This window comes from Aspergillus eucalypticola, assembly GCF_003184535.1.
Source record: "Aspergillus eucalypticola CBS 122712 chromosome Unknown BO83scaffold_18, whole genome shotgun sequence".
NCBI classification, from domain to species: domain Eukaryota; kingdom Fungi; phylum Ascomycota; class Eurotiomycetes; order Eurotiales; family Aspergillaceae; genus Aspergillus; species Aspergillus eucalypticola.
In genome coordinates, this window is record NW_020290292.1 from 173,186 (window position 1) to 198,183 (window position 24,998).

General features: G+C 50.8%; 9 protein-coding genes across 9 annotated transcripts; 5 read left to right on the forward strand and 4 right to left on the reverse strand.

Moving 5' to 3' along the window:
• BO83DRAFT_409409 (WD40 repeat domain-containing protein) lies at positions 1-2,051 on the reverse strand. Its single transcript, XM_025534130.1, has 6 exons — positions 1,612-2,051; positions 1,442-1,555; positions 1,352-1,391; positions 1,194-1,289; positions 489-1,114; positions 1-408 (listed from the first exon to the last, which is right to left on the reverse strand). Exons 1-6 carry the CDS (start codon positions 1,619-1,621, stop codon positions 272-274), a joined length of 1,023 nt encoding a protein of 340 aa, XP_025386362.1. The 5' UTR covers positions 1,622-2,051; the 3' UTR covers positions 1-271.
• Positions 2,052-2,771: 720 nt separating this feature from the next.
• BO83DRAFT_379803 (WD repeat PLAP family protein) lies at positions 2,772-5,525 on the forward strand. The gene is made up of 3 exons (XM_025531595.1): positions 2,772-2,909; positions 2,999-3,452; positions 3,523-5,525. Exons 1-3 carry the CDS (start codon positions 2,862-2,864, stop codon positions 5,370-5,372), a joined length of 2,352 nt encoding a protein of 783 aa, XP_025386363.1. The 5' UTR covers positions 2,772-2,861; the 3' UTR covers positions 5,373-5,525.
• Positions 5,526-5,588: 63 nt separating this feature from the next.
• On the reverse strand, positions 5,589-6,867 carry BO83DRAFT_364118 (NADHX epimerase). The gene is made up of 5 exons (XM_025529601.1): positions 6,672-6,867; positions 6,492-6,600; positions 6,368-6,433; positions 6,206-6,300; positions 5,589-6,103 (listed from the first exon to the last, which is right to left on the reverse strand). The coding sequence occupies exons 1-5, from the start codon at positions 6,753-6,755 to the stop codon at positions 5,672-5,674; spliced, it is 786 nt and encodes a 261-aa protein (XP_025386364.1). The 5' UTR covers positions 6,756-6,867; the 3' UTR covers positions 5,589-5,671.
• Positions 6,868-7,020: 153 nt separating this feature from the next.
• BO83DRAFT_341178 (mitochondrial 37S ribosomal protein bS16m) lies at positions 7,021-7,622 on the forward strand. Its single transcript, XM_025528615.1, has 2 exons — positions 7,021-7,164; positions 7,280-7,622. The coding sequence occupies exons 1-2, from the start codon at positions 7,088-7,090 to the stop codon at positions 7,512-7,514; spliced, it is 312 nt and encodes a 103-aa protein (XP_025386365.1). The 5' UTR covers positions 7,021-7,087; the 3' UTR covers positions 7,515-7,622.
• Positions 7,623-12,579: 4,957 nt separating this feature from the next.
• BO83DRAFT_68767 (RNA binding protein) lies at positions 12,580-14,701 on the forward strand. The gene has a single exon (XM_025537530.1). It carries the CDS (start codon positions 12,721-12,723, stop codon positions 14,548-14,550), a length of 1,830 nt encoding a protein of 609 aa, XP_025386366.1. The 5' UTR covers positions 12,580-12,720; the 3' UTR covers positions 14,551-14,701.
• BO83DRAFT_68768 (uncharacterized protein) lies at positions 14,702-15,443 on the forward strand. The gene has a single exon (XM_025537531.1). It carries the CDS (start codon positions 14,853-14,855, stop codon positions 15,357-15,359), a length of 507 nt encoding a protein of 168 aa, XP_025386367.1. The 5' UTR covers positions 14,702-14,852; the 3' UTR covers positions 15,360-15,443.
• Positions 15,444-15,987: 544 nt separating this feature from the next.
• On the forward strand, positions 15,988-17,921 carry BO83DRAFT_418478 (mitochondrial 37S ribosomal protein mS45). The gene is made up of 2 exons (XM_025534818.1): positions 15,988-16,624; positions 16,888-17,921. Exons 1-2 carry the CDS (start codon positions 16,127-16,129, stop codon positions 17,554-17,556), a joined length of 1,167 nt encoding a protein of 388 aa, XP_025386368.1. The 5' UTR covers positions 15,988-16,126; the 3' UTR covers positions 17,557-17,921.
• Positions 17,922-18,559: 638 nt separating this feature from the next.
• On the reverse strand, positions 18,560-21,854 carry BO83DRAFT_68783 (response regulator). Its single transcript, XM_025537532.1, has 3 exons — positions 19,866-21,854; positions 19,111-19,787; positions 18,560-19,040 (listed from the first exon to the last, which is right to left on the reverse strand). Exons 1-3 carry the CDS (start codon positions 21,481-21,483, stop codon positions 18,654-18,656), a joined length of 2,682 nt encoding a protein of 893 aa, XP_025386369.1. The 5' UTR covers positions 21,484-21,854; the 3' UTR covers positions 18,560-18,653.
• A 698-nt stretch (positions 21,855-22,552) lies between these two features.
• On the reverse strand, positions 22,553-24,585 carry BO83DRAFT_341190 (PQ-loop repeat-containing protein). Its single transcript, XM_025528616.1, has 8 exons — positions 24,150-24,585; positions 24,006-24,040; positions 23,850-23,935; positions 23,671-23,761; positions 23,484-23,613; positions 23,373-23,429; positions 23,262-23,310; positions 22,553-23,191 (listed from the first exon to the last, which is right to left on the reverse strand). The coding sequence occupies exons 1-8, from the start codon at positions 24,316-24,318 to the stop codon at positions 22,924-22,926; spliced, it is 885 nt and encodes a 294-aa protein (XP_025386370.1). The 5' UTR covers positions 24,319-24,585; the 3' UTR covers positions 22,553-22,923.
• Between the last annotated feature and the right edge of the window lie 413 nt (positions 24,586-24,998).

A 24,998-nucleotide genomic window follows, 5' to 3' on the forward strand; every position in this document is an offset into this window, starting at 1 on the left:
ATCCGAAGGTATGCAGATGACCATACCATAAATATGGCATATCGCTAGTTAATCGCTGCGGGTATAACAACATAGCCATGGTGTCTATATTCCGAATATCTACATCAAGGTAATATGCGTGGCGCCCGCAGTTGCGTAGTGTATAAGCAGATCCATGCCACCACAGCTCGGCAAGTGGGAAGGATCGCGTTCGTGTTATTTGTCTTTTTTCTTTTTTCTTTTTTTGTACATCTCAATATGTGAGTAGATGGCTTCCCGCTCTATCGGTCCATCACCGCCAGAGACCATACGGCTCCCTGCAAGCCTTCCACAACTTGATCGTTCCATCCTCGCTTCCTGTACCGTAGAGTTTGCCGTCAGGCGAGAAACTGACGGACCAGATCGGACCGTGGTGACCTTTTTGGACCTCTGCGAGTGGATTGTTAGCCACATCAAAGTGAACGGTGATGGATGATAGGGGGTTTTAAAGGGTGGGGAATGGAACGTACCCAGTTCTTCCTCCGTGCGGACGTCGTATACTCTCGCCCAGGTATCCTCGGCACTACCCGTGACCAGTCTGCTTGTTTCATTGTTGACTGCTGCGCTGGCAACCTCGTAGCGGAAATCGATCTTCTTCAGGAGACGACCGGGGCTTAGGCCGTCGAAGAGATAGACGGATCTGCCGGCCGCGACGGTAAGAATTCCGGCGTCGTTGGGTCTGACGGCGAGAGAGTTCAGTTCGCAGCTTCCGATGGTACCTTCCACGGCGTATTCAACGACGGGGTGGCGCGAGCGAAGATCCCACCATCTGATCTTGCGGTCTTCCGCGGCGGTCGTGAGGATGTTGTAGTCCTGGTTCCAAACGATCGATTTGATGGTTCCGCCGTGAACGCCGGGGCCAATCTCGTAGCTTGTTACTGCGGAAGGGCTGGCGTCGGTGTTGGGGGTGGCACTCGTCGGTGAGGAGCTGTTACTGCCCCCACTGCGAGTGAGGTCGAAGATGCGAAGCTTCTTCTCGAAGCCACCTGTTGCGACGACCTGGGGGGAAGGCTGGATTGGGAACGCTACTGCGCGACAGATGTGCGAGTGCTGGAGGGTGTGTTTGCATTCGCCGGTGTGAGTGTCCCAGATTTTACTGTTGTATGGGAAGGAAAATGACAGGTTAGTGAGATGCGACGGCGACGTGCGTTGGAAGTGGGTAGGTAGGTACTCACGCGGAAAAGTCCGCAGCTGCGGTTGCTGCCAGATTCGCATCTGTCGAGAGCCGGGCTTGCCATACTGCGCCCTTGTGGCCGAGGAAGGTTCCAATCCTAAATGACATTGATGGTAAGCATGTGCGGTGTGCGGAGTATTCAATGCGGGGAACACGCACCAGTCACCTGTTATGCCATCTCGCAACATGGGATTGTTGTCTGGTAGATGTCAGCACGGGAATCTTAGCCATGATTCTGAGGATTTTCACCTTTGCAGGCAGAGATTAGGTAGTATTGATCATCCTCGACGGTGGATGAGAAGTTGATGTGCGGCACGGGACGTGAGTGTCCGTGGCAGGTCAACGGCACAACTTTGGGAATGTCTGGAATGTGTCAATAGCCAATTGCTTTGAAGAATGGGCCACTGTATCCACCGCACCTGACGCCATTGTATATAAGCTTCACTTGAGGTAATGTACAGAGTCAATTGCAATGTGATGGGTGTCGCATGCGATAGTAGTGGCCGTTAGATGAAGTGACGATAAGGTGTTCAGTTGAGACTGAAAGAAACAGTCTCTGAACTGTCGCAGATGAAGCGCAGAGTAGTAGTGAAAGAGAAGACACGAGAGATGAACACAGCGTAGAAGTACACAAGGAAATTCGTCAGTCTCGTCAAGTCATCAATCAGCCCGAGGTAGCGGGGTCGTTCTAGAATGATTGGAGGTGGAAAAAAGGAAAGGCAGGACAAGGAATTAGGTAGAGAAGTCGGGTCTCCCAGTCTAAACGGAACCCTCGAACAGATGTATGAGCCACCGGCGTTTTTACAGACACGGTGGAGAGGGACTCAAGCCCAGAATAACGAGCACGATGGAGATGAAGCTGGTTGGGGGGAAGTTTGGGACTTTCTTTTTGATATTCACGCGAATCGTCGCCGGGCCGTTAGCTGCCCTAAGCCTATCGGGGACTAGTGTCAAACGGCACGTGAGGGGTAAATGTCCCTAATCTGTTCCCAAATAGGCAATCTGGATGCATTCATGGACTTCGATAGTTTGATACTACAACGACGCACAGAAGTGTGTTAGGTCCAGAACAATGGCATACGGAATCATGCACTTTCATTGACCCTACTGGTATTGCACTACTAACATGCGATGTGGTCCCTGAGTGAGGAGTGCCATTTCAGGGCATCTTCGTAAGAAATGGTGGTATGGAGTTCAGGATGAAAATCAGCATTTGTTCCTTATGGAAACCCAATGCAAACTAAGACTAGTAGTGAATGCAGAATGGCCACTAGTCGAGTACCCAGTCAAGCCAGGGTATAGCTCCATTCCCAATCCGATAGTACTAACTAGCTAATAGTTACTTAGTAACATGGCTTATCAAGACTTGGATTCTAGCAACTTCTTCCCGGCGAATACACTGGCGAGCCACCGCCCACGTGATTGCCCCAGATGGTCCCATGGCCCTCCCTTTAGTCTCTAAGCAGCAGCTCCTCAGGTACTCCAGGTCAACTAGTACTACTAAGCAGGAACTCCCCCCCTCCCTCTCTTCCCAAAGGTGCCTTGAAACCCTCCCGGCCATCTTTGGTGCCTCCATTTCATCCTTTTGGCTCTTGCCAGTTCCCCCTCTTCATCCTCAACCCTTTCTACTGGGATCTATATTTCCCTAATTCTCTCCACTGGTCTATGTATGCCTGAGTTCAAGATCTCCGCTTCTCTGGAGGGCCACGGCGATGATGTAAGAACGTCCCGGCTGTTAACGCTGGCCACCTTTCACCTTGCAACCCTCCATTGTCGCCCACTGACGCCTCTTTCTCTCACTCTCAGGTTCGCGCCGTGGCCTTTCCGAATCCCAATGCTATATTCTCGGCGTCCCGAGATGCAACAGTCCGACTCTGGAAACTAGTCTCTACCCCACCTCCGGCATATGACTACACCATCACCTCTCACGGCCAGGCCTTCATCAACGCTTTGGCATACTATCCACCTACCCCCCAGTTTCCTGATGGACTTGTCCTCTCTGGTGGTCAAGACACTATCATTGAAGCCAGACAACCAGGCAAAGCTGCCGATGATAACGCGGATGCTATGCTCTTGGGCCATACACATAATGTCTGTGCGCTGGATGTGTCACATGATGGCGGATGGGTAGTCAGTGGAAGCTGGGACTCGACAGCTAGGCTATGGAAGGTGGGTAAATGGGAAACCGATGTCGTGCTGGAGGGTCATCAAGGAAGTGTTTGGACGGTGCTTGCTTATGACAAGGATACTGTCATCACAGGTAAGCGCGCGCCGTACCCCTGCATATATGACGGATGGATCATTCCATGCATATGCTTACAACTCTCCAGGCTGCGCGGATAAAATGATACGCATTTTCAACACCTCCGGCACTCTGTTGAGAACGATCAAAGATTCCCAGGACGTTGTGAGAGCTCTTTGCAAGGTTCCCGCCTCTAACCCCACTGGCGCACACTTTGCTTCGGCGAGCAACGATGGAGTGATTCGTCTCTTTACCATACAAGGCCAACTCGTCGGGGAGGTGCATGGCCACGAGAGCTTTATTTATTCGCTGGCCGCTTTGCCCTCGGGTGAGTTGGTCAGTTCTGGAGAAGATCGGACGGTGAGGATCTGGGATGGTACGCAGTGCGTACAGACGATCACGCACCCTGCGATCTCTGTCTGGAGCGTTGCGGTATGCAAGGAGACCGGCGACATTGTCACAGGAGCCAGTGACCGCATCACACGCGTGTTTAGCAGAAGCCAGGAACGCGTGGCAAGCGCAGAAGTAGTACAACAGTTCGAAAAGACTGTCAAGGAGTCGGCAATTCCCGAGCAGCAGGTTGGTAAGATCAACAAAGATCAGCTTCCGGGTACGGAATTTCTCAGGCAGAAATCGGGAACCAAGGACGGGCAGGTGCAGATGATCCGTGAGGACGATGGTAGCGTTACTGCTCACACTTGGTCAGCGGCATCACGGGAATGGGTTGCAGTTGGTACGGTAGTTGATTCCGCTGCCAGCAGTGGAAGGAAAACGGAGTATCTGGGTCAAGACTACGACTATGTCTTCGACGTTGACGTGGAAGACGGTAAACCTCCCCTCAAATTGCCATACAACGTCTCTCAAAACCCGTACGAGGCTGCGACCAAGTTCATTCAGGACAACGAATTGTCGATGAACTACCTTGATCAAGTCGCTCAATTCATCGTTCAAAATACGCAAGGTGCAACACTTGGGCAGACCTCACAGGGTCCGACGCCTGCGGGGGCCGATCCTTGGGGTCAAGAGAGGCGTTATCGTCCCGAAGATGCGCAGTCACCTCCTGCTCCGGAGGCTCGACCGAAGGTCCTTCCGCAAAAGACTTATCTTTCCATCAAATCTGCCAACCTCAAATTGATCGCCAAGAAGTTGCAAGAGCTGAACCAACACGTCATATCCTCCGGATCGAAAGAGTTGTCGCTCAGCCCTTCGGAGTTGGAGACGGTGGCAACCCTGTGTGGTCAGTTGGAGTCTTCCAATGTCGAGCAGTCTCCGGCAGTGGAGGCTGGTGTTGTTTTATTGTACAAGGTTGCAACCGTCTGGCCTGTCGCAAGCAGACTGCCGGGTCTTGATCTTCTCCGTTTGTCCGCCGCTGCCACTCCCGTGACTGCCACGGCCGATTACGATGGCAAGGATCTCATCTCAGGCATCCAGTCTAGTGGGGTGTTTGACTCACCATTCAATGTTAATAATGCGATGCTGTCAATACGCATGCTCGCCAACCTTTTCGAAACGGACGCGGGACGTGACCTTGCCACTAGCAGGTTTGAGCAAATCCTGAGCGGCGTCAAGTCCGCTTTAACAAATAGTGGGACGACGCCGAACCGAAATCTCACCATTGCCATTACAACCCTCTACATCAACTTTGCCGTTTACCTCACCTCTGCGGGCAGAGAATCGATGCCTGAGTCATCGGAACAGGCTCTGGTCCTTCTTAGCGAGCTAACGACAATGATTACCGGTGAAAAGGATTCTGAAGCAGTCTACCGCGGTCTTGTGGCTCTAGGAACTTTGGTCAAGGGACTAGGGGAAGAAGTCAGGACTGCGGCAAAGGAAGTGTACGATGTTGGAGATGTTTTGAAGAAGATTTCAAGCTCGGGCCTTGGTAAAGAACCAAGAATTAAGGGTATCATAGGCGAGATTAGGGAGTCGTTATCATGAAGGTATAGCATGTTAAGGCCCGGGTCTAATCATACCTCATGGAGCGTCTGTGTTCTGCTTCACAAGTGCTGTCTATAGCACGTATACATCTCTAGTTCACGATAGCGATACACACTACACTGCATGAATTCCATATTGGACATATTCTCAAGATATTCATCGCTAATATTAGGTGTCCTATAGCGCTACGCATATGATGTAACAACAATGTAAACTCGTAATTTAATCTGACCTTCATCTACTATGTACCTAAGCCTTGCAGATAGGCCATTTGATTCATCATTTACCCACTCCAGCCCTCAAAGCTTTCCCTCAGCATCAACCCCCACCTCGACAATCTGCTCGATACCTGGATACTCCGGCAGATCCAATTTATACTTATCCGCAATACTCTTCGTCAAGAACCGTCCACCCAGGAAATGCCGTCCCTTATAATACTTCACGCACGGCTTCGGCGCAGTCAGACTAATGAGCGCCTCCGGCATGAACTTCGATCCCGGGCCTTCCTTGGGTGGCCCGCTCTCAATGTCCCAGGAGCTGGGCGCATCGACGCTCAGAACGGGGATACTGGCTGTTTCGATTTGGGAGATGATGGTTGGGAAGGGTTCGCGGAGGGGTCCGCCGAATGAGAAGCCGAAGATGGCGTCGACGAGGAAGTCGGCGGATTTGATGGCTACAGGGAGGTCGGAGATGAATGGGACGGAGAGGTTCTCGAGTTGCGTTTTGAGTCGCTGTATTGTTTGAGGAGGTTAGTAGGCTGGGGTGTATGGCTGGAGAGTAATGTGTGTAGCATATATGTATGTTTGCGTGTGCGGCGATTACTGAGAGCTTACCTGGTAGAGCTCGTTCTTGCCCTGCTTTGGATAGTAAACTGAGGGCTTGTACCCATAGTGAGCTAGATGGCGTGCGGCTACTAGGCCATCGCCGCCTGAGAGGAGGTTAGAATCGTTGTTTGTTCTGTGACTGATAGAAATGGAGGGTCGTTCGAGGCCTACCGTTGTTTCCTGGGCCGCAGATAACTAAAACATCCTTACCCGAGCTTGGTGGATGAATGCGGTAGACTGATATGTCAGAGTACCTGGTTATACACAGTGTTGCTGGAAGGTGTCGCATTCTCACCGGCTTGAGAGACAGAGAGGCCCGCTAGTTCCATTAACTGGTCCAAAGACCAGCCACCTATTTCCATGAGATCTTTATCGAGAGATGCGGCATCTTTTGAGGAGATGGCCTGTTTGGGATATTCCTCGTGAGTATGAGGTACTCTCCCTCTTCAGCGGAAATAGTGAAGTCATTGCACACCTTCAACGACATCTTGGCGGATCTACTATAGTATCGAAATAATGCGGGGATAGGGTTCCGCCTGGGGAGTGCGGCACGGAACATACAATGATGCCTTTTAAGTGCAAGGTTGAGCGTGAAGACTATGCAGCAGCACTCCGATATACTCAATGCAATGGATAAGTGTAGGAAATATTGCTAGGAGGAGCGATTCTTTAAAGTGATCGGAATTGCCATTGCATCATTGTTATCGGGCCCTCCCCACTGACCGACGCTAATCCGAATTCCGCAGTCTCGGCCCGATAGATCTCCCGACCAGGCTGGAAACTGCCGCGGAGTCGGAGACTCTGGCCTGCTTGAGCTTGATCAAGTTGCCCTTTTGCTGTGCAGTCGTTCATCTTATTTTTGCTTCCCAATTGCAGAAATCGCCCGTCAAGATGGTCGTTCGCATTCGCCTCTCCCGCTTTGGAAACCGGCACCAGCCGTTCTACAACATCGTTGTTGCTCAGGCACGGTAGGTAAATTTTTTATGGACCCCGGGGATCAGTATATCGCGTTCCGCGAGCGACTCACTGGGAGTGTTCTAAGAGGAGTATGAGATCCAATGCTAATGGGGATATATTCTACAGGTCGGCTCGCGACTCGAAACCTCTTGAAGTTATCGGTACCTTCAACCCTATTCCGCAGCGCCCTACGAACCTGTCCGAGAAGGAGGCCCGCACCGCCAAAGCATACAAGGAGATTTCGCTTGATCGATCTCGAGCCAAGTACTGGATCGGTGTTGGCGCACAGCCCAGTGATGGCGCTTGGAAGTTACTAAACCTCGTACGTTGCCTGCCACTGGATAACAAGCATGTCCGCTAGTAGGAAGGGGATATGGACCTGGGTTACGACATTGATTGACTAATATTCGGTATCTACTACAGGCCGGGATTGTGAAAGAAAGCAAGAATGTGAAAAACTGAGGCGTGGATATCTGCTCACTTCGACATCTGTATACTTGCACGGTGCACTCACCTTCGAGCTTCCGTTGCTCGGATAGGGCGAGGCGAATACTGTCATTTTCGGGGACGTTGATGAGGGCTTTTCCGGAGTGGAAGAACTTTTTTTTCTTTTTTTCTCTTCAATATCATGCTACTGGCATTTCTCATGGCGTTTACTGAGAGCTATTCTCCTGGAATTGATTTATGGGTCGAGAATTTATGTACATTATGTGAGTCGATTACGTGCTGCCTGAGGCCTCTGTGCTTGTGTGATATACAATATACGTTTTATCAGGCCTCTGTTCCCCCTTTCTTTCGGTATAAGCGTTCCAACGTGCAGCCAGATGCCTCATATTAGGTATGGCGATTATGACTGGCAGGGATGAGGTTTCCGCGCTGCATGGGCAGGCATACGTTCCTTGAGCCTGCTAAAATAATGCTAAAAGCCACCTCCGGGATCAGTCAGGGTTTCCATCTGCGAGGCGGAAACAGAGGCAGAGAAAGAGGGCAACATTTCTATGCTACGGTCGTGTTGAAACTTCCAGATGCAGTCTGGTAAATCTATGGAGACGCCTGAATACACATCTCTTATGTGTTCCTTTTTACTGAGCAACAGCGGGCTCAATATGATCAAATCATTCATTATCTTGCTTAGTTAATAAGGACAGGGGGGAGCAGAAAGTCGCGAGCGACTTCGTACTTTGTGCATCACTGCATGACTGCTCCCTTGCGCTCAAGGCTGGCAGGTGACCATGCAGGCATCACCACTTGGCTTTTCCGTTAGATCAGCACTGTCATGAAGCAACGCCCAGATCGCCCAATCCGAGCCAACCACATCTGCGACAATGAAAGGGCCTTTGATCCTTGATGCACGTCTTCAGTTTCGGTGAATGAGAATGTGATGAGATATTCAGAATCCCCAGACAGAAGGAAAGTAGATGAAATTTAAGAGGTGTGTGTACTTTAGGTACTATCTATCGCGTCTTATCAGTCTAACTTACATCCACGTATCAGAACGACGAGTCGAACTTGGGGAAAAATGAATTTCCCACCCTTCCCGCAAACCTGGCGTCTACATTACCTAACCTGCATATAGGCATCTAGGTGAATTAGCGCGTTGCTGGCATCTAGTCCTATGCTCCTGCTATGATACCTGTAAATCCCGAGTCATCGGTGCCACTCCCTCAGCCGTCATCCATCCCGGGATGAGCGGCAACCTGGTACACGGAGACATGGTACTCCGCAACCACTAGGGAGAAGTAAACATGAGGGGGAGAGAAAAAAATAGGACCATGCCTTGGTCTTCCTAACTACTAGATACCCGTTTATCCCCGGCACCCACTGGACACCTGAAAGGATTCCCGTTCCCCTCTCTCTCATTGTCCCAAATCCCAATCATTGCCCACGCAATGAGGGTCAGTCATGGACCAATCCCGTTCTGCGGGCAAGGCACAGAACGCACCAGTCCCGAGTCCAGACGTCTGACGGACCGTGATGATTGGCTGTCGTAGGGAATTTCAGGTGGGAAGATCAGCGTCAGAGTTTGTCCTTCCCATGGATCTCTGGCAGCCACACCACCAGGGCCCGCCTCTCCCACTCATCCCTCTTGAGGTACATGATAGTACCTATCGTCGCTCATGTGGGCTCATATTAGCTCTTGTATGGGGAGGTTTCGTCTCAGCTGGACGTAAGCGTTTTGCCTGACTGATCAAAATTGTGATTGGTTGACTGGCTTGTTTTGAAGCCAGAAAACACCCAGGAAGGACATCCTGGTTTGGTTCTGACTATCCAATACCCAGGATAACTGACTAGCTTGCTATGCGCGCTAATCGCTATTTGTGCAGATAATAAGAATGAGTCTTGATTTCAGCAGAAGAAGAGAAGGTGGTAAGCATTTGCGCCTATGAATCTGCCATCGATTTTGTCACGGTGATGATGAGTTTTGTTATTTTATTTTTCCTTCATACAGTCAGCTGAGAGCATCGCCTATACCTTCCGTCCATGGTCCATGGTGCCGAGGCAGTCACTCAATGAGCCTTTTGGGGGCAAGCAATTCGGAGGTTCATCGTCATGTACCCAGAGACAAACACATTGGGGCGAAGAAAAACATTGTGCTCTAGACGACTAGATCTGTAGCCTTACACCTAAGTACGAGTCTGGACTTTAATTCGAACGGTAATTGTGGGCTTCGGAGTGGATCGCTCGATTCTGTTTGATTATGTGCAGTAAGCTAGGAAGGCTTCGGGCTGTAAGGCAGGATGGCTCTTCGACATCCATGGGTATGCTCCGCGGGGTGGCTTTTGTGTCGTACAGAGCGATAACCCCCCCCTCCCCCGTGATCAGGTGGATAGGGTAAATAGGGTTCTTATAAACACGGTTGGGATGATTTTGCCTTTATCACACGGGAAAGGTCTTCGTCATATATCTCGGGGGGCATGAGTCAAAGAGGAGGACTACGACTCGTGGTATTATTCGAGGTAGGACTGGGAGGTGAAGGGGAAAGGCTGCAGTATAGCCCCATAAGTGCAGGCATGAGATGATGGCCAACTGTATGAGAGGATTAATGCGAAAACCCCACCAGCGACTGGGGGGAATAGGAATCGATTCTCAGCCGTTTGAGCTGACTGCTACAATCGGATAGATGCGTAGGTTGGTAGATGCTAGCTGGATCTGGATCTTCATGACTACTGTAGGTTCTTGATGTTGATGTTGTTGTTCATCTTTATCACTGTCCGCACCCTTGTGGTTCGATTGTAATATACAAGTGAAAGTTGTTGCTATCTAGATTAAATATCCAACCATGAGTCTCCCTGAGAAGCCCCCAAATTGAATGAATGTATTTTAACTATGGCCTCGGCAATTGAACTTAAGCAGATTGGATGTTGCGTTGAATGTGAATCTCTCTGCCTTTGAGAGAGGGCTCCTTCTGCCCTATTTGCCACGCGCCTTGGGGCGTTCAGGACACGCACCTGTGATGTCGCATCCGGATGCTTGTTCCCTCCTTTGTTTCGGTTGTTTGCGTGAAGGACTGCCGCAATCGGGTGGTCTTCCTGGATGGTCTGGATGCGAAGATAATCCCCAATGACACCTAGATAGAAACAGGTGAATTAATCGTTCGACAACAGCAAAACCATGTGAATTTGGATCTAACTAAACAGAAGTTGGTTGATCGATGCATGGATGAAGTACAACTTTCCAGGCACACACGGCCACCGGACAGATCTCCAAAGCACGCCAAAGCAAGCATCAGCACGGGATCGGCTGGCACTCCATTGATAGCGCGTCGTGTCATCTTAAACTGCCGGGTCGCGCTTCAGCTGCAAGCGCTCGTTGGACGGCGCATCTTAGTCACTTTTTTCCTTTTTGGACCCGTTCTAGTTCGGGGATTAGTCGACAGGCCCCAAGGGACTCCCGACTGGCCATCGCTTCATGGAACGGAGCCAGTCTCGATCCGTGGACCAGACCAGACGAGACAGAAGACGGTCGGTCGGCCGTCCTCAGTCAACTTGCTTTCTCTCTCTCTCTCTCTCTCTGACGCTTTGGTTTCCTTCCCTCTTTCGCCCCCTTCAACTTTACTCGGTTTCCTAGTATTCTCTTCCCCCCCTAAAAGTCCAAAAGGACCGGCCAGTCCACTCCCTAAATGTAAAAAAGACCGTTCCGGAACTTGACGTTCATTCATCTTTTTCTTCACCTTATTATTAGTTAGTGGTAGTTTTTTTATTAATTTCCCTTCTTTTTTTTTTATTTTTATTTTTATTTTTTTTATTCGCATTATTAGGATTATTCTGTGTACGCAGTACTACCAGATAACTACTCCCACGTACTTACTACTATCTACTCCATAGATACACTACTACCCATTTCGCCGGATCCTTTCTCTCCATTTCCAGTTTCAGTTCCTACGGTTCCTTACGCCGATTGTACGGCAGCCTTTCCTCTTCCTCTTTCTTCTTCTCATTCTCTTTTCCATCTCCCTCTCTCTCCCCCATCTTCATCGTCATCATCGTCATCATCTATCCATTCCATACAATCATCCACCTAAGAAATCGATCTATCGATTTCTTTCTTCATTGATTACTACAGTCAGAAAACATATCGATCCCCTTTGATTAACGGATTCGCGGGTACTACTACTACAAAACCATTTGGACATTGATTTGATTGATTACATTTGAGTCCTCTACCACTAAACAAGTACTACTGCACTACACCACGAACTAAACCACTACCACCACGCATTCTACCAACGACTGCCTACGGCACTTACTTAACGCGCCTCCCCCTCCCTCTTTCTTCCCACCACCCACTCATTCCCTTCCCACCACTCACACTCACTAAACCCACTAACACTACTTACTACTTGACTTGCTACCAATCTCTCTCCCTCCCCCCCTCCTCCCTCCCTCCCTCCTCCTCCTCACCCCCCCAAAACTTAACCCAATCTAACTTTATCCTTCCCCCGAACGGTCTTGGTCGTCGCCGTCCTTCCCTTCCGCTCTTTCTTCTTCCTCTTCCCTTCTTCCTCACCCACCCTCCCCCAACTTTCTCCTCCTACTCCCCCCCCCCAATCCTTCGCCATCTTCCCTTTCCGTTCCCGTTCGCGTCTTCCATCCTCCCCTATTCTACCTCTACCTCTACCTTCCCAACTTCTGCCTGTACGATTTACATTTTATTTCTGAGTCGCATAATCATTCCTTTTGCATTTGATTATCAATTCATTTTTCCTTCTTCCATTCCCATCGTGTGTGGCCTACTTCTTGTCTTTCCCTCGGACACTCGGTCCGTCGCATCCTTACCTCCTTAAACACGCATACCGCGAGTGCAATTGCGCGTGTTGATCCATCGCACTTTTGCTTCCTCCCAACGAGATTGCGTCAGAATTCTGATTCTATAATCTGGTTGATTTAACATTTTACATTTTCCACTTGTTCCTGACACTCCTCTGGCTGAGCCCCTCCAGCCTCTGTCCCATCTGTCATCCGGTTGCCTCCCGCACTCCCTTACCTTCTTGGAGGAGCCCGTGCTCCCGTCCGCTCGTGGGGTTAATCAATCGAGTCAGACGCTTTTAGAATTTCGGTCCGTGAGGCATGAGTGGCAGTTCGAATCAGTCAACCCGTACGAGTCCAGGCTCCTACAGCACTACTCAGCGCACGCCCTCGGTCTCTTCGGGCGCGTCGCCTACCCACCAGCCGCTTTCGGCCTCTCAAGCGCCCGCGACGGCCCAGAATGCGATGTCGACCGACGTGTACAATACGCCCGCATCGCAGGCACCAACTTCGTTAGGTCCTTCGTTTACCTACCCTTTCTCCCCTATCGGCCCCTCTTCCACTTTTGACAACGTTTCCTCATCTGCTATGCGTCTGGGCGACTCGGATCGGTCGGCGCAGGGCCTGAATGGCTTTATCCGACCGACAAATGGAACAGGTGGCGGCGCAATCCTTATGCGCAAACTACCGCGCAACACCAGTCGCGATGCTCTGCGCAGCATGCTCCTCTTTGCCAAAGATTTTGTGGATGCCGACTTCGTGCCTTCCGACGCTCCGGAGGACAACGGATACTTGTGTGCGGTCGCGCGCTTCAGCACCCTGGCTGCTGCGGAAGAGGCACGAGCACTTCTCGACGGCAAACCGAATTCGAAGAACGACGCCACCATGATTGTGGAAATGTTTTACGGCTCAGTTGGTTCCTCCTTGGTGCCCAGACGAAACACGATTGACCACACCGCGACTCGGGGCTTACTGGGACATGTTAATGGAGGTTTACCGCGACAGTCGTCGCGCTTCAACGGGACTTTCCAGACTTTGGAGAAGCTAAACGCGACCACTGCTACCTCTGGTGATACCCTGCCCCCATCTGAACCTGGCTCCCGTCTCCATAGTCTCTTCTCCCCCCAGTCCCCGATCGGCAACGGCGTTCCCGAGCTCCCGCGAGTCAGTGGCAAATCGATGATTGATCAGGATATTGATGAAGACACTGGAGAGCTGCTCAAGGATCCCGTGGGCTATGCCGAAAACGGGCATTCGTCTTCTGTCTCTGTCCCTCGACGTTCCACGAACCCTCAGATTTTAGGTAACCAGTTTGCCAACATGTCTTTGGCTGGCAATCTCAATTCCCCTCCACTACCGAATTACAACCAAGGAGGAAACGCGCACGTCGGCGTTCCAAACCCTCCATCGACCTTTCCCCAACCGATGAACAATAACATCGGGACGGGCCATGTGTTCCCTTATGGTAATCCGCATGTACCTCGTCATAGTCTCCCTGCAGCCAATCCGAACGACATGAACCCTCCGTGCAATACATTATACGTGGGGAACTTACCCCCCGATACCTCCGAGGAAGAGCTGAAGGCTCTGTTCTCTAAGCAGCGTGGATACAAGCGTTTGTGCTTTCGAAACAAACAGAATGGGCCGATGTGCTTCGTGGAATTTGACGACGTGGGCACCGCTGGCAAAGCCCTGAACGAGTTGTATGGCGTGAAGTTGTCCAACAGCATCAAGACCGGCATCCGTCTAAGCTTCTCGAAGAACCCTCTCGGGGTCCGATCAGGACAGCCCGGCTCCATGAGCGCGTCTAATGCCATGGCCTCTCAAGGTGGTGTGCCTGGGGGTAGTAGTCTCGGTGGAATGCATAACCACATGTTTTCGACGGTCAGTGGACCGCCACCGGGCCTGTCTGCGCCTCCAGGCTTGGTCCCGCCCGTGGCAGTTAGGAACAACGGTGCCATGCATCCCTCCGGGAGTCCAAATGCACCATTGCCCAACAACGGTACTTTCAATGCCAATTCGGGACTTGGAATTCGGACAAATCCGATGAACGCAATGGTGTCCCCGCCACCTCAGCTCACCGGCGGAGCTTCGGGACCCAATGTGGGTGGCTACAATTCCTACTATCCGGATTATATGATGGGTCGGTAGGAAGGTGCACGTTTCTGTGGAGATAATGTCCGACATGCTTGATGATCACTGGGCTACCTGGCGCATTGGGGGTTGTTATTGTTTCTATTTCATGAGCTAGATCAGCATTTGGAGGCTCGCCTTCCTCCTGGGAGTAAGGACCACGGGGCTCTCGCTTTTTCAGCTTTGCTTTCTATGATTGTATTCCATTCGTTTGCTGTGCACTCCGATAGCATGGGATCAGGGGCGCTGTTACTATACATGTCGTGTTTGTTGTTTTTTTTTTTCTTTTCTTGGGTGGGAGACATTGCATTTGTGCGCGTATGGGTTTCTCTTTAATACGTCCAGGAGCCCGTGTGGATTTTCATTGCCAACTTCGCTTGTTTCACTTGCCCTGTCGTCATGTTTGCACTACCTTCATACCCTGTGCCGTGTTGTTGCGTTATCTATTCAGATGTTTTCCTAATAGTTGCTTTCTCTGCCTTTCCTCCCTATTGAGAGGGCGGGGGGTGGGGCTTCGATTGCCTGTCCGTTCTTCTTCATTCTTCTGTGCGTGCTATTGTCTACATGTGGGAAATTGCCGATCGTTTTGCTTGATTAAACCTTTCAGCCCTTCGTTTGACCCCCTCAATCACGCAGGATGGGAGAAGGATGCGTTGGCCGAGACCAGAAAGCCAGAAATCACGGGAATCCCGGAGGGAAATCCTTTGTACTGGATCTTGTTTGAGCTACCGACCACCCTCCCGTGTTGTGATACATTGTTTGCAGCCTTCATCTGGACAACAGCTAATCATTGTGCGGGGCGTTTACCTGGGTACCTATACACTTGAGATACATTTCTGGGACGTCATCTATCTGTCTTACTCTGATCATTGGGCAAGGGGTGTATCCCAAGGCATGTGTTGGCTGCTGCTGGCCGCCTGGGATTGTAGCGCATTGTTCGTCCCTTATTCGCATCGTGTTTTGCAGCGTTGTTGCTCTTCCGTCATTGCTTGGGTTACATGGGAGTCATGGAGGCTATTACTACCCTATTTATTTCTTCGTCACCTTTGCTAGTCTTGATTCTTCTATTTGTTCCCTTTGCCGGGGGGGGATCTGTTGATGAGCGGGAATTTACCCTGGAAAAGAGGCATGTTGAATTTGCTTCCCTTCTTTTAACTTCGCGGGAAATTGCTCTACATGTACCAGCTTCAACAATGGAATTGCACCGGTCATTCACTTTAGAACGTTTGACAGTCATAAACCTGGAGGGAGAATGTTCGTAGTTCCTGTTGGGAGCCCGTGGGGAATGAAGCCGAAGCCGAATAGTGAGAATTGCTGGCGGGACCGTCCAGAGCTTCCTCCCCAATCGGGCCAAGCGCCGCACCACCGGTAGCTTCACGTGACCACCACCGCGCCGAAAAGTTTCTTCCTTTTCTTCCGTCGAGTTCGTGCCTTTCTTTCCATCTCGAACCTCCATATCATCCACCTTCCTCCTTCCCCTCCTCCACTAAACTCCCTACCTTGTCAATTGGATTGCTTCTACTCGGAATCTGGTCCATTGACGTCGGAGATCCTTGTACTCTTACCCACTCACCCCCTGTCCCCTTAAACAACCATGGCGCCCCGAATACAGAACTCGGTCGTCTCTAACACTCTCCTCCCTTACCTTTCCACATCATCTACCTCATCCTCCTCCACATGTCTTCCCAGGCTAGCTACCACATGCCCCTCATCACAAGAGTCATGGCGTTCGTGTCGGTCATTCTCGTCCACGCCGGCCCCTCAAACTACTAGGCGTCGCAGAGAGATGTTTACGTGGCTCAACACCGACGCAGCTAAGTTGAGAACCCATACTCCAGGCTCAACAAACTACCTCATTCGGACCAATCCCAAACTCAAGGATTCGCCGGTTGTTGAGAACAGAATTTTCCCAGCCAATCCTGCCTACCGCTCAGAGAGCATCCTCAGTGAGGAGCTGCGGACGGAGATTTACAACCGGGTAGTAATAAATAAAAAGAGTGTGCGTGCTGTCAGTGTCGAGCTGAAGGTCGACATGAGGAGAGTCGCTGCTGTAGTCCGGCTGGTCGAGTTAGAAAAGCGGATGGAGAAACAGGTATGTTTACAGATCCTTCCAAGTCATCACCAATGCGTTACCCCTCCTACCCTTCTACCTTTCAAAGCGGACATACCCGCGGTGTGCAATGATGAGAAAAATTATAAATTCGATTAGTCTTTATGACCCAGTTGACTGGGAATGGTTACAACGCCTATTTTTTCTGATATACACCGTTTCTCTCTTGTTGTTATTACTATCACAAGCTCTGATCATGCTGCCTGTACTTTGGTCAAACACAACTAACAGACTTGTTGTTTCAGGGTAAACCCTTGGCTGTGCCCTACGCTCGTGCCATTCATGAAATGATTCCCGTAACGCCTCCCGAGCAGGCCCATGAAGAAATCAACGACCTGCCCGTCCACCGCCTCACCAACCCTCAAATCTTCTATCCCGTCTCTGAGTCCCGCCAATTCAACCGTGTTGACGCTGGCCGTGTCTTCTCCGCTGCCCCGGCTTTAGAACACGAGCAGCTTGCCAAGGATGTTGCTAATCCCTCTGAGGCCATCAGCCGGGTTACTCAGAACCCCTCGCGCATCGAGCTCGTCGGCAAAGGCGATGAAGAGCATCAGGTCCTCCAGGCGGCGGACGTGCGTATTCCGCACCCGCACATGGTCACAAGTACCCGTGACATAAATGAGGTACCGAATGAGATTCGCCAACACCCCAAGCTCTACAAGGCTCGCCTCAGGACGCAAGACGCTGCCGATCAGGAGCGCAAGCGTCTCGCCCAGGAGCGTAAGGAGAAGCAGACGCAGCGTGTGCGGCCCGAGGATTCTCGCTTCGAGTTCCGTATCAACGACGTTGTCGTCAGCCAGGAAACCACCGGCAAGGATGGTCGCAACGCTCGCGCTCCTGGTCGCAGATACGGTGTCCCCAGCTACGACCGGAAGAAGGGCCAGGTCAAGATCCCCACCCGTGTGGAGGTCTAAGCTTGCATATCTTGACCTTGGATTACACTCCCTTCTTTCTTCGTCAATCATGCTTATTTCCTCCCAAATGACATGAAAGATCCCCCCCTGTATAGCCCGTCCATCTCGCAGTGCGGTATGGATGGTGGATGTATTTGTATGCCCCTCTTGGTTGCCTTGTATTTCAGCTGTACGATACAGTCCTTTTCGACTGGTTGATCGATTGATATTTCCTTTTCCCTTTTTTTCCGAGGAGCTTGTTCGGTTACTACCCCACCCATTTTTATCTTTTCATTTCCTCTTCTACTTGGAAGCCATGAATATGTATCTATAGCCCTTTTACTATTATCCATCACCTACCTACCTCTCTTCGAACTGGATTCTCCAATACTACACTACATATAAGAGTTGAACAAGATATCTGTCTTTAATGTCTGTTTAATTCACACCAGTCCATGTAGAATAACAGAATAGAGAAAAATAAGTTACATAATGGTGATATATAATTCAAGGAGGGCAAAACCACCCATCCAATCGACAAAAAGATCTATGTACATCAAGAGCAAGTCTACGAGGCAGACACAAGACACAAGAGACAGAAGGCCAGGTCTCTTCAAAGGCGGCATACACGTAGATGTGTAAGGATAATAAGAATGATAACAGAGAAACGACAAAAACGACATCTCGATTCGTATGCGTGAGTATGCCACCCTCTTCCTTGCCCTTTTTCCAAAGCAACCAACCATGGAAAAACACATATCAGAGACGCCTGTGGAGTTGAAAGTTTTTCACGAACGAACAAACAAAGGGAATGAAGTGTATGACAACCGCGTACGGGGGGCCGCGGACGCCAGGAAGGCAAAGAAGTATAATAAGAAAATAAGATCGACGATGGGCTATGCTGGGTATCCATTGGAAGACGCAAAATAGCGGGAAATGCGGTTTTAGAGATGAGATGAAATGAGAGAGAGAGAGAGAGGGGGGGGAGGGAGAGGGAGAGTGATAGACAATCAAACATGCACGTGAGGTGCTCAATCACACAGGCGCGCAGCAGTCTGACAATCGGTCGAGGTGATAGTATCCCCGTTCGGAGGAAAATTGTATAGCATGAGGAACAATTAGAGTGCATCAAGATCTGCAGGACCGTCTGGAATAGGGACTGATGTTACCGGACTGGCAGGTGAGTCCAAGCCCTCGCCGCTACCACTGCCGGAAGAGTCTTCGGGTGTAACGTCGATGGGTTTAGGGAAACTTGGGGTTTTGCGGTCCTTCTTGGTGGCTCCTTGACTCAAAGTAGAGGATGGCGAGAGTGGTATAACAGGGGACTGTTTCCGCGAAACTCCGTCTCCGCCAGTTTGCATGGGACTCGTATGGCCATCAGACGTGGGCGAAGACTGAGTGTCATCGGCGTAACCGCGCCATTTGCGCCAGCCTTCAAAGTCGATCAAGGCTTGCATGCAACCCCATTCTGTCACTTTTTGCTCCAGCCATTCAAAGCGAACCGGCTTCGCAAGATGTTAGCATGCTGCGATAGAAACGCGAAATGGATGATAGTCCGAGAAGATATATGCATACCTTGGTCAAAAAGTCGTTGCAGCCAGCTGCAAGAGCCTCATGACGATCGCTCTGCAGACTGCTCGCGGTCAGGGCTACAATAATGACGGGACTTTTAAACAGAGACAGATCGTGTAATGTATCCTCTGCCTTCAGAGGTTCCCGACTGCCCGCAAATGTCGAGGGCGAGGCCGCATTGGCAGTGGCAGCGCTCGACCGCCCGTCAGCAGTCTTGGGAAACACACCGATACCGTTCAGGCGTTCGAGCCTGCGGATCTCCTTGGTCGCATCCAGGCCGTTCATGACGGGCAATTGGATATCCATCAAGACAAGATGAAAACCACCCTGGCGCCACTTGTTCACCGCCTCTTCACCGTTCGCCGCGCACTTCCAGCGGACACTGAGACGTTTCATAAACGCTTCCAAGAGACGTTGGTTGATGTTGTTGTCCTCTACGATCAAGACGTTGATGGGCGGTACCGTGCCCTCGATGAGGCCTCCAAAGACCCCGCTCAATGCTTGTGCTGCGCTGGTCTTCTTCGGCTTCGCGGAGGATGCGGAGGGGCGTGGACGCGGGGATGCCCCGCGTGCTGGAGGGGTGAGAGATTTGGCCTGCGGGGATTCTGGCGGCGGGCCTGGCGGAGTAGGGATGGACGGAGCAGGCTGCGGAGGGATACTACTGGGGACGATCCCGGGGTCTTCTCACAAAAGTTAGCAGGTTTCTTAGCAGTTGCATGCGACGTCTTGTCGCTCTTTAATATTAGGATTTGACCGACCTTTCGCTGTTGGCGCCTGATTGAGGATGGTGGGTGAGTTTGTGGCATGACGAGTTAGAGGCGGCCGACGGGGATGTCGAGTCCCGCGACTCCCTGGCGAGGGCAGCGGAGGGGCCATTCCTGTTGTCAGGATTGATATTGATGGGGCGGGATGAGCATTAACACTGGCGGACGAAGTAGACGGATGCGTCGGCGGCGTGGGAACACTGGGATTCGCCGGCATGAGCGGAAAGTACTCGCCATGCTCGCCCGGCTCGGAATGATGGTGGTTGTAATATACTGAATGGCGTGGAGAAGGCTTTGGAGTGCGACGCGAAGGGATATCGATAATCAAAGCTTCCTCGATAGCTTGACCACCCGGGTAATATGAGTCCACCACGCTTGCCAGCGGCTCCTCCGGGCTTAGCATCCGATCAGGAGTAGTCTGCCTATTCGATCCATCTCGCGGAGTAATGCGAATGACAATATCGGGGGCATCGAAGGTTCTGCCAAGCGAGTTCGAGTACTTCAGGATCACCTGGTCCCGTAGCTCGTCCACCAAGCTATCGAGCGAGATGGGGACCAAGGTGGCCGACCCGCCTGGCCGCTTGACCCAGATCTTGCGAGACATGCCTGTACTGTAGGTGGCGGAGCGACCGTTACCGTTAGTCTCAGGCTCTGCGGTCAAACCGGGATCCAACAGGCTGTTGATCAGGTGTTGATGAGACGGGGCCAGCAGCGACTGACGACGGGAGCCTAGACTGGGACGCTTTGGGAAGGAAGGAGCGGGAGTATGGTTGGAGGAGGGCTGAAATTCTGGTTCGACCGACGGATTCTCCGCAACGACATCCAACACGGGCAACTGCGGCTCCGCGACCGTAGGCCCCAGGCGATCGGAGCCTTGCGTTTGGCCAAACTGAAAGGAGGCTGAAAGAACACCACGATCAGAGACAGGGGGAGGAGGGGTAGGAGAAGGCGAAGGGAGCAGATCTGGCGATAGAGTTGTCGGGGGTGGGGAAAGGACGTGCTCGGAAAAGGGACCGTGACTGTGACGCCTGCAGGGCGCGGGGCGAACACGGTCGCAAGAAGTCGTCGCGTCCAATTGCTGACGCTGGGGGGAAGCACTGGGACCAGCACCAGCACCGGCACCTGGAGGAACGAGGAGCGAGTGCCGTTGTCCCTCACGTTGTTCCGCGACCGGTTCGGGGGGAGAGGAGGATTTCGATTTGAAGTTGCAGTTCTCCAACTTCTCGACCTGCTTTTCTTCCTCCTCCAACGATCCCCTCGACCGCCCGCCTTTCGAGCCAATCACCGATGTCCGCCTCCCTTCAGCTGCACTCGCCCGATCGTCCTCCTCTTCTGACCTCTCTTCCTTCCCCTCCTCCTCCTTCTTTAGCTTCAAGGCTTGGGGCACAGCTTGTAATGATACCGAGCGCCGGTTGGAACAGATGGGTCGCGCTGGGGGACAATCCGCGATCGAATCGTTCAGTTGTCCTGGGGCGCAACTCTGTTGGGCGTGGGCATCATGGGCATTGTTTTTGGCAATAATGTTGCTGGTGGCGGCGGGAACGGACGATGTTGACGACGATCGCCGCAATAACAGCTTTGCCTTGAGCTTGGCCCAGCGACGGTCTGGCATCGTGCAACTGCATAAAATTGTCCCTCAATTTCCCGTGTGACAGGTCGATGGTCCTTTTCAAGTCTGCCTCCGTTGCTTACCGCAATGCAGAGGAGAGAAAAGAAGGGGACAATCAGCAGCTGACGAGATAGAAACCCCAAAAAGAAAAGATAACGAGAAGCAAGAAAAAGCAAAAGAGGATACACCCCAAAGATAAAAAAAAAGATCGTGAAAAGAACGACACGCGGGAAAGGTCAGTGAACCCTCCGCCGGTCCAAATGGCATCCAAGCATGAAGGAGAGACGGGGGAAATGTGCAGCAAACAATGGGCCACTCGGCATGGCTCGATCCAAAGGAGCAGTACTAAAGTATGGAGTAGATGGGGAAGAAGATGGTAGTAGATACGATATTGAAAAGAGGGAGGGGACGAGGCTAAAAAAGTAAACTAAAAAATGAACGACGGCAGAGACGCGGCCGGATGGATCGGGGGAGGGAGGATCGGATAGAAAAACAGAGAAAAGGAAAGACGGATGAGAAAGACAAGGAGAGCGAGGGAGGGACAAGAGAGGACTGTGCTGTTGTGCAATACAGAAATAGTATAGCGACAGTGATCAAGATGGGGAGAAGTGGATAGCTTGAAAGATGACCACAAGAGACGAGGAGAGAGGGGGGGTGGAAGGGAAACAGCCGTTCTAGACTGGGATTGAGGAGAGGGGATGCGCTAACAGCCAAATAATCAAAGGCGAATAATCATAATAAAATAGATGATAATAATGACAATGACAATGGACTACTACACCCAAGACAGCATCAGAATGATTATCATCCATCCACAACCTTTAATATTACTTACTCCATCCAGTTCGAGAACTTACAACAAAGTCAGGGGAACCCGGAATAGAATCCCAAAAAAAATAGCTCGATTTTTTTTAACCCACGCTTGGACCCGTAAGAGCACCGGGCTTCCCTTGCCATTTAAATAAGTGTCAGTTTAAATAATAATCTCAGCTCAAACCCTCAAAAAAAAAGACTTAAAAGTCTAGGTAACTTTCAATGCAACCCGACGGCAGGCGCAAAGGTTTGTTGTCCGCGATCAATTGCATGACTAGCGACATCCCAAAGGCAAACTAAGATCCCTTAGCACCGTCCAGCTGCCACGGCGCACATGCATCTCTGTCCAGCGGCCTGTCCGCAACATTCTCGCTGCGTTTCAGGCCTAGAAAATGGGTCTTGATGTATGATTGACTATCTATCCATCCATTTCCTTTTTCTTTGTTCTTTTGTTCTTATGTAGTAGTAGTTGCCTCGCATCTTTCGGACCGTTGGGCGGGTCTCAGGTCGAGATGCGATATCTCAGATCTGTACTCCGTAGTGTAAGTTAAGTAAGTACTTTATAGTAGCGAATGGCAGATGCACCCGCAACGCCTATCACCTGCCACCCATTTTCCGCTGCCACAGATTTCAGGCACCAGCAGCATTTCCCTCCGAAATGCTTTGCGTTACTTTTAGCTCCGAATGCTGCTGCTGCTGCTGCTGCACAAGGCTGTTGTTCCCTCGGTGATGAGAAATGATCCCATCTTTCTTATTATCCTGAGGCGTTTCGACCTGATTTCGCTCCTCCAGCACTTCATCGATGCTTCTGCCAGATGCCTTGGCTTCCTTGCGTACTGCGCGGTATCGAATCCGCCATATGATATGGCTTGCATATATTCCTGCCTCGAGGACGACCCTAATAGATGTCATACACCCGGGTCAGTCGGTCCACAACTAGTACAAGCCCGTATATCCATCCAACTTACACGAGAATGTACATGATCCCTCCGAGAATATCGAACGATCCCTGGGCAGCTAAAAAACTATCGTTAGGCCTCATATGATACTAATAAGGTTCCATGCCAGTGCAAGCGAACCTAGAGCGAACAGCGAGAACAGTCCTCCCAGGGTATCAATGGACAGAAACACCCAATCTACGGACAATCAGTAATGTTTCAATCCCGATAAAAACACAACTAAATACTCACTGAACCCAATTACCCGACCATCTCTCTTCCACAGTTCAAAATACGGCGGCACAAGCCCAGATGCTAGTAGAATTGCCGCAACGACTCCAACCACCAGGTCCGGCCAGGTCACACCCTTATTATAAGGTATCTGAACACCGAAATGATTAGCCATAATGCAAATAGCAGGAAAGTAGCGGAAACAAACCCTCAAAGTGAGAATTAACAACGTCTCAATCCCACCAAACAACATCGCCGTACCAACAACTAACGACGTTGCCTTGAGACAAGTATAATTACTATAACCACACACAAAAAAAACATTAACAACCTCCCAAGCCAAACCCCATCCCACCAACAATAGCAAAAGAAACAAGGACCACATACTGATTATAGTATAATATCTGCCCCCAGCTCACCAGCGAAAAGAAGCCAAAAATCTGCGGCTGGATCTGTAGCGGTAAATTGACCTCCTGCGAGCGCCCTCATTAGCTGCCTTACGTCAAACTAAGTAGATCAATCACCAAGAACCATGTTACTCACTTGCAAAACCATATAAGCACCCATCGGTACGGCACCTGTTCAACAAAGCATCAGCTCATCGCGTCAATCTTCCATCCCATACTATGCACGCTATACAATCACAAAAGCGCAGAAATCAACATGGAGTTTGTTCCGAAAACGCACAAGAAGCCCACAAAAGCATCATCAAAGGCGGAAACCCATCGGTTTTCTTCTGTCGCCAATTATACCAGATCTGAGGAATTAGCTGGATGCACCAGAGGACGGTGCCAATCGTGCCTAGGACATAGGAGGCAACCGTGATGTTGCCGTCATCACTATCGCTAGCAGTCATAACGTAGTAGGTGGTAGTAGTGCATAACAAACTATAAGAGACCTATATCGGTGTGTATGTGCCAAACGACAGAAGTTGTAGTAGTATGGCGACTTCCCGGATACCACCAGCAATGAGATATATAGTCAATGTAGTAAGTAATATATATATATACAAAAGAAGGAGAAGAAGAGGTATTCCTAAGAAAACAGTTAAAGAATCACTACTGTCATCATCACCGCTTCCCCTGCAGACTTATCAAGCGGAAACGCTCGAGCGAAATAAAGCCTGAAGAATTAATTGTCCGGGGGAAGTTCCGCCGTCAGTGGGTGGGCAAAGAACTACTACTTAGTACTAACTACTTATCCGCTGGGTCTGATGGCGGAGGGGATATGGAAAAGGGACACATCATTGGACAGAGCGGGGAGATGGAGAAAGCAAGAAGAACCGAAACTAGGACAAGACGGGTAAACCAGAGGAGAATTCAGGGAGAAAAAGTTCTAGACGGGGACTGGGCTCGGGCGGAGTATTCGGGAACGGGTGGATGAATAGTTCCAAGGAACACAACATGTCTGGATGGGCCGCTCCACGATGCGGGACTGCGATCAAGAATGCCGGGCTTGGATGCAGCGGTCTTTCTGATACCTCATGTCGGCCAGCAGGGAAGTCAATCGCTCGACGCACGTGGTCGCGGAATAAGA

What these genes read in the sequence shown, in the direction of transcription:
- BO83DRAFT_409409 (XM_025534130.1), bottom strand. An exon ending in CCTAATCTCTGCCTGCAAAG is followed by an intron (nt 1,392 to 1,441) that starts GTGAAAATCCTC and finishes GACATCTACCAG; the next exon opens with ACAACAATCCCATGTTGCGA. An exon ending in CCGCACGGAGGAAGAACTGG is followed by an intron (nt 409 to 488) that starts GTACGTTCCATT and finishes ATCCACTCGCAG; the next exon opens with AGGTCCAAAAAGGTCACCAC.
- BO83DRAFT_379803 (XM_025531595.1), top strand. Translation starts at nt 2,862, where the DNA reads ATGCCTGAGTTCAAGATCTCCGCTTCTCTGGAGGGCCACGGCGATGAT. An exon ending in TGGAGGGCCACGGCGATGAT is followed by an intron (nt 2,910 to 2,998) that starts GTAAGAACGTCC and finishes TCTCACTCTCAG; the next exon opens with GTTCGCGCCGTGGCCTTTCC. An exon ending in CAAGGATACTGTCATCACAG is followed by an intron (nt 3,453 to 3,522) that starts GTAAGCGCGCGC and finishes ACAACTCTCCAG; the next exon opens with GCTGCGCGGATAAAATGATA.
- BO83DRAFT_364118 (XM_025529601.1), bottom strand. Translation starts at nt 6,755, where the DNA reads ATGTTCCGTGCCGCACTCCCCAGGCGGAACCCTATCCCCGCATTATTT. An exon ending in CTGCGGCCCAGGAAACAACG is followed by an intron (nt 6,301 to 6,367) that starts GTAGGCCTCGAA and finishes ACCTCCTCTCAG; the next exon opens with GCGGCGATGGCCTAGTAGCC. An exon ending in GCAAGAACGAGCTCTACCAG is followed by an intron (nt 6,104 to 6,205) that starts GTAAGCTCTCAG and finishes CAAACAATACAG; the next exon opens with CGACTCAAAACGCAACTCGA.
- BO83DRAFT_341178 (XM_025528615.1), top strand. Translation starts at nt 7,088, where the DNA reads ATGGTCGTTCGCATTCGCCTCTCCCGCTTTGGAAACCGGCACCAGCCG. An exon ending in ATCGTTGTTGCTCAGGCACG is followed by an intron (nt 7,165 to 7,279) that starts GTAGGTAAATTT and finishes TATATTCTACAG; the next exon opens with GTCGGCTCGCGACTCGAAAC.
- BO83DRAFT_68767 (XM_025537530.1), top strand. Translation starts at nt 12,721, where the DNA reads ATGAGTGGCAGTTCGAATCAGTCAACCCGTACGAGTCCAGGCTCCTAC.
- BO83DRAFT_68768 (XM_025537531.1), top strand. Translation starts at nt 14,853, where the DNA reads ATGGGTTTCTCTTTAATACGTCCAGGAGCCCGTGTGGATTTTCATTGC.
- BO83DRAFT_418478 (XM_025534818.1), top strand. Translation starts at nt 16,127, where the DNA reads ATGGCGCCCCGAATACAGAACTCGGTCGTCTCTAACACTCTCCTCCCT. An exon ending in AAAAGCGGATGGAGAAACAG is followed by an intron (nt 16,625 to 16,887) that starts GTATGTTTACAG and finishes TTGTTGTTTCAG; the next exon opens with GGTAAACCCTTGGCTGTGCC.
- BO83DRAFT_68783 (XM_025537532.1), bottom strand. Translation starts at nt 21,483, where the DNA reads ATGCCAGACCGTCGCTGGGCCAAGCTCAAGGCAAAGCTGTTATTGCGG. An exon ending in TCAGGCGCCAACAGCGAAAG is followed by an intron (nt 19,788 to 19,865) that starts GTCGGTCAAATC and finishes TTTTGTGAGAAG; the next exon opens with ACCCCGGGATCGTCCCCAGT. An exon ending in GCAACGACTTTTTGACCAAG is followed by an intron (nt 19,041 to 19,110) that starts GTATGCATATAT and finishes CATCTTGCGAAG; the next exon opens with CCGGTTCGCTTTGAATGGCT.
- BO83DRAFT_341190 (XM_025528616.1), bottom strand. Translation starts at nt 24,318, where the DNA reads ATGACTGCTAGCGATAGTGATGACGGCAACATCACGGTTGCCTCCTAT. An exon ending in GTGCTTATATGGTTTTGCAA is followed by an intron (nt 23,936 to 24,005) that starts GTGAGTAACATG and finishes GGGCGCTCGCAG; the next exon opens with GAGGTCAATTTACCGCTACA. An exon ending in GGGATCATGTACATTCTCGT is followed by an intron (nt 23,192 to 23,261) that starts GTAAGTTGGATG and finishes GACATCTATTAG; the next exon opens with GGTCGTCCTCGAGGCAGGAA.